Raw genomic sequence first — 6000 nt, forward strand, 5'->3', positions numbered from 1 at the left:
CTAATTAGTTAAAAGACGCAAACAAACTTCTTAATGGATTTCAATGAAGAAATACAGAAGAAAGGATCCCCACTACCTTGGCTCTAAAACCAGGCGATAATTTCATTACATCTTTCTCAAGTAAATCCCTGGCTCTTGCTGGATGGAGGCTTCTTTCTCCAGCTAAATCCCTGGCTCTTGCTGGACGGAGGCGCAGGTCAGTCCATCGGTTGCAACAAACATCCTCTCGATTTGGCTTAAAGGCATCGGTTGCAACAAACATCCTCTCGATTTGGCTTAAAGGCATCGACAGAGTTTCCGTTGGAGGATGTCGAGTAGGGGTTGTAGCAGGTACCGAGTTTTCACTGGACTAGTACGCGGATAAAGAGAATGGAGTAGACGCATGTGAGGCAGGTGGTTACAACTAAACATTCAACGGTTGAACATACGGTTAAGAGGCGTAAATGAAGGAGTTAGTTGAAAGTTCAATCAACGGTGTAAACTGTTTTCATCGTCTAACAATTGATCATATAGTGCAGATTGCGCAGTAACAGCCAGGGGAGTTCTTCCCCTTAATGCGTAATTATTACATTTAAACTTTAAAATTAAAAGACTCTTTTTCTACATCATAATCACCATCTATAGATTTCTAATTTACTGCAAGCAAACAAACAATGAGGCAGTACTTGCCAATAGAGGACACCATATTTTCCCATTGACACAAGAATATCTAAGTCATAGTCTTCCGAGCCACATCCAGGAAACAAAGTTTGTTGCCAGGCAGCATCCCATGTTGGCACGTCTATTATTCACTGATAACATGGATTGGCACATCTATTAATCACTGACAACATGGACTGAAAAATGAATCATCTATATCCCATAGTTCGTGCCTGCCTCAATAGTTCCCACCCTTGAAAATTTAAGCAAAACATATTTCTCCTTTAACAAAACATTAAATCACAGCTATAACACTAATTTTAAACAAATGAAAGGAAACTGAATCTAAAGACAAAACCCTAATTCCATCCAAACAGTCCGCAAATTCAGCGCTTCCAACTTTCATTTTCCATTATGTCGTTCAAAAGAGAGGTCCATCCAGGAAATTGATTTTGCCTGTACTCTTTCCATTCTTTCCACCATTCCATGAAGCTGCTTCCTTCCAGGAAAACATCTGCAGAAATGTCACAATCCTTGATCATTTTTGTCACATAACCTTCAAACATTTCAAGACTTTCGGGCTTTTGGTGCTGCTGTTGTTTGAGATTTTCCAAATCTTTCAAAGCCTCTTCCACATGTGCCCAAAAGCATGAGTCCTGAGTCAAGGATGCCAGCTTTGTGCGAGATTTCTTACCTCTTGAACTGCGTGTTTTTTCTTTATCTTCCATCCATTTCTGAAGAACTTTATAGCGATTGGGTCTTCCATCTGAAAGATAATTGCCTTTACCCTTAGACATGCGATAATAGTCTGCAATATCCAGAGGCTCCACAAGTCTTCTATACGCAGTGCCAGCGTTTATCCACTTGTTTTGGGATTGGAAATCACATGGCAACTCATGTTTCTCCCACATTCCAATAATCATGTCCCAAAACTCAGCTGACTTAAACCTACGAATATTAGCTTCGATATCCTTCCTGTCATTATGTTTCCTGAAGGAATCATAATATGTGATGCCATGTTTCTCACAAACCTCTTTATACCATTCAAGCTCTGCCATGGTACATTGTTTAACACTTAGATCACCTGCTAGCTTAGCAACGTTTGTGTTATGCTGATTTTCCATACTTCCTGCTGTTTGCAGGGCAATCAGTGCATGATCATTCTGCACAAAATTGACATCACCAATTCAAGAACACATTTCAAGTATCAATTAATTATAAAAAACTCACTACTTCTTAACTACATGACAAAAGTATCATACATATTTTTATATTTTAATCTTTCAAAACTGAGAATTACCTGAACTCCAACACCAATAGCTTCTAGCTGCAATGATATTCCCATCTTGTAAGAGGATTCCAAATCGGGTTTTGGGCTTCTTCTTCTACTTATGGTCTTTTCTATGACACGTTCTAAAACAGAACCATACCCTATATGCTCTGAAAAACAGTCCTGTACAGTAGTATCACAAGGTTTTTCATGGCTCTGCATTGTCAAATGAAGCATCTTCAGAACGGTCTTTGAATTGTCAATACATGCCGCACCCTCGCCGGAACAAAACATGTAAGTGCCAAAAGGTCTATATGGGCTTCTCTTGATAAGCCCATCTAACTCCCTTCGATAGTCAACCCCATAGTTTGCCATTGTATCAGTATACTGCAAGACATTGCGAAGAAGACTTCTACCCGCATCTTGCATAAAGGAATCAGGCACATGTTTACTGTCATTAACCATTATGCTCTCCCAATAAGGGAGAATAGCAATCAAGGGTGTTAAAATTGACTCAACTGGTGCAAGGAGCATCCTAGGAACAACATCATACTGAGAAACCACGTGACAAAAGTTGCCTGACCAATTTTCACGGGCAACTGCTTCATGAAGTCCTGCATCCCCCACAAAAGGACATCCAAATGTTATACAAAAAGGAGAGCTTTGCCTCAGCCTCTTTTCTAGGAACCATAGCGTGGCCAAAGTTGCAACTGCCCCTCCTAAGGAATGACCCACAAATATAACAGGTTTGAGTTTCCTTTGTTTTGAGTCTGTATACATCTGTATCTGTTTGATCATGAAATCAATTAACACATTGTTACTTTCTTTTTTCCAAAACATTTTTTAATATGTGATAAAAAGATAAAGATAATCTATTTTTAAGGTCATGGCCAAGTAAAATACCAAATTGATTAGCCATTATGGGTAGCCTAGTTGGTTGAAGCCCCCACCAAGTTATTGATGCTCTGTCATGAGGAGCGGGTTCAATTCTCTTTGAGTTCATCAGGGTCAGGCCCCAACAGTTGGGTCAACTGAGCATGAGGCCCTTTCAGGTGGGCCCACCTAGGGGTGTTGCTAGGGAAAAGAAATGACACCAAATTGTTGGATAAGACCCTCTGTTTGTGGTACAAGGGACCAGCCGCCACACAGGGATTGGATAAAGATCCCTTGTTTTGTTGGACAAGGGACCCTCCTTCACAGGGCCATTTGACTTGGCTGTGACTGCTAAAGTTTAGGGAGGTGTTGTACACCTCTGGACTAGTAAAGTTTAGGGAGGTGTTGTACACCTCTGGACTAGAACCTGTGACCTCTGAGGAGAAAACACATGTTCTTAATAAATAAGAATAGGAATAGGCTCACTGAAATGAAGAAACCATTCTTTTCTTTTCATCAATCTATATCACTTAATCCTAAAAGATAAATTAGTTTACCTTTGCTTGGAAATCTGTATTCTCCATGATATACAGAAACAACTTAAGAGCTCCCTGATGGACGAGAGCCGGTTGATCATCATTACCCTTGAGGCAACCGGAAAAGAACTTGTCAGTTTGTATATTGCACTCTCCATATTTGCTCTCTTGGATGATGAAACCTTCTATCTTATGACAGGAAGGAAAAGCAACATATGCAACGCCTTCATACTCATTCAAAGTATAACTCTGTGAGTAGTTTGCAAGACGTGACTCTTCCCAAGCCTTAGACAGTATACCGCATGAAACAAGAAAAGTTGCAATCTCATGATTGGCAGTGAACCTGCACAACATATGTGTAAATTAGCACCATACTAAAGAAGCAGGTCAAAGACTAGATTATTGGATCTGACATTTATGGTCTGTATCAAACTCACATTACTGATTACAGACCATACCACAGCCCCATTCAAAATTACAAAGTAAATGTCATCATTTTATCACTTCAGAAACGAACAACAAATCTACAGAGCTCACTGCGCTCAAAATTCCAATGCATTAATCTTAGATATCCTCTATAATCTATGTTTAGGCTACTCAGTCCGAAGGGACATTAACCCTACAAACCTTTCAAATGCTTATCAAAGATATTTTTTTTAGTACGTTAAGCACTCAATGCTTAAAGTGACCAATGTTATGACTGTGAATTAGGAGGTATGCAACAGCAGCTTGAATCAAACCCATTGAAATCAACACCAGAGATAAAGAAAATTTTACCCCAAAGTCCGATCCAACCTCCAAGAAAAGCTCTATTTTATCCACTACAAAATTTCAAAATTTAGCAAAAACCCACAGTAGAGTTCCTACAAAAATGCAATCTTTCACTTTCTACATATAAATCCTACTAAGGCTGAATTCTTAGCCTGGCAATCCATTCAAAATAGACACAAAATAATTTCAAATTTGACACACACAAGCATATACCAAAATATAAAGAGAACAATGGAAAAAAAAAAAAATGATTTTCCAAGCTCATCCTTACAACGGGGCTGACGATTCTGATTCCATGGTCTCCTGTTGCTGCTTCCTTTGATTTACTTCACAATTCTGTTGGAGTTGAGAGGCAAAATTTCCTTATTCTTGCAGCAGGGTAGACGAGTCTGCTACCATTCGATTTGCTTCAGAACGCATCTGGAGTTGAGAGCCAGAGCTTCCTTTTTTATATAAGGAAAATAGAAAGGAGCCGGGTAATTTCCACGAAAATCAATGGAACGAACACTGAAATGAGTAATGCAGTGAGGGGAAATTGTGGTTGTCATGTCGATGTCCTTAGGCGGGAAAAGAGAAGGAGCCGGGCAATATCCAGAGAATCAATGGAATGGAGACTCGGTGAATTGCGGGGTGAGAGGAAATTGTGGTTGTCAATGTCAATCTGCATCTTTCCGTGCAAATTGCTTTCCGGGAAACATATCGCAGCATCCTCATTTTATGCTCAATTCCTAAGAAATATTACAGGCACAATATTCGATCACTTTTGAACTATTACAACAATATTATAAGCCAATTTCTGATAAACGTTAGAAATACAATATTTGTTATTTTACTTTTGAGTTATTATAAAATAAAGATTTTGACATCTAAACTATTATGATAAATATCATATCAAATATAAAGTATTATTTAGAACTTGTTTTTCAAGAAATTTGAATATTATAATTTTACAATGTATATATAATTAATAGACCAAATTTCCCTCGAACCAAAGAGGTATTTAAGTTTCTGAAAGCGTGTCTGGTTGACAAACTTCTTAATTATTTATATAGGTCAGTAATTACTTATTACTAATTGTTGTCATAAAATTTCGCAAAATTTATAACAATGGTAATTCAAAATATATAAATGGAGAATATATATATATATATATATATATATATATATTTAATTAATAAGTATTTTGAAATGAGTAACCATGTTTGGTATTGGTTGAATAGTTTTTTTAATTATCGATATGAAACATTAATAATAATTTTGAAATAAGTAAGCATGTTTAATTTTAAAATAAGTACACATGTTTGGTATGGGTGGATAAGTTTTTTCAATTATCTATGTAAAAATTAATAGTTATCTGTTTTATAATAGAGTTTTGTAAAAAAAATTAATAGTTATCTGTTTTATAATAGAGTTTTGTAAAAAAGAATATAACTATTGTAATTTAAAAATATATATATTATTATCCATTTTTTAATGAATTATGTTGAAGATTCAAGAGATGAATCTATAGATTTATTTTTAATAGAGTTTCTATAATTGTAATTTAATAATTAATAATTATAGGTGAATGGTAGGAATTTAACTTTCATAGAATATTTTTGAATATTCTTAGTAGTTTACACAAATTAAAGACTTGTATTTATTTCCAAACTAATTATGTTTTTCCCCTCTTTTAATTAAATTCATTAATTAAAAATAATATCATATGAACAAGTGTCATGAAATGAATAATGGTTTTTTAAGCATGGGGTATTGATGAGCCATAATATTGGTCCATGGTCTTGTAACAAATAAGAAGCTTCATGATAAAGTGGGGGTGAACCTCTATAGTTAAGAATCATGTTCTATGTGTTTTTTTAAATGTATTATGTTTAACTTATATATTAATTCTTTTTAACATTAATAATAATA

General features: G+C 35.9%; 1 protein-coding gene across 1 annotated transcript; it reads right to left on the reverse strand.

Annotated features, from left to right (window-relative positions):
- Positions 1–519: 519 nt before the first annotated feature.
- LOC149243893 (lipase-like PAD4) lies at positions 520–4747 on the reverse strand. The gene is made up of 4 exons (XM_089374654.1): positions 4361–4747; positions 3340–3661; positions 1940–2695; positions 520–1802 (listed from the first exon to the last, which is right to left on the reverse strand). Exons 1-4 carry the CDS (start codon positions 4384–4386, stop codon positions 1026–1028), a joined length of 1881 nt encoding a protein of 626 aa, XP_089230780.1. The 5' UTR covers positions 4387–4747; the 3' UTR covers positions 520–1025.
- Between the last annotated feature and the right edge of the window lie 1253 nt (positions 4748–6000).

The sequence above is a fragment of the Pinus tabuliformis genome, chromosome 8 (assembly GCF_031772625.1).
Source record: "Pinus tabuliformis cultivar Carrire ecotype Pingquan chromosome 8, CPIR1, whole genome shotgun sequence".
Classification (NCBI taxonomy): Eukaryota; Viridiplantae; Streptophyta; class Pinopsida; order Pinales; family Pinaceae; genus Pinus; species Pinus tabuliformis.

Coding starts and splice junctions, on each gene's coding strand:
- LOC149243893 (XM_089374654.1), bottom strand. CDS start 4,386: ATGGAATCAGAATCGTCAGCCCCGTT. Junction 3,662..4,360: donor TCAGAATCGTCAGCCCCGTT/GTAAGGATGAGC, acceptor TATGTTGTGCAG/GTTCACTGCCAATCATGAGA. Junction 1,803..1,939: donor CTATTGGTGTTGGAGTTCAG/GTAATTCTCAGT, acceptor AATTTTGTGCAG/AATGATCATGCACTGATTGC.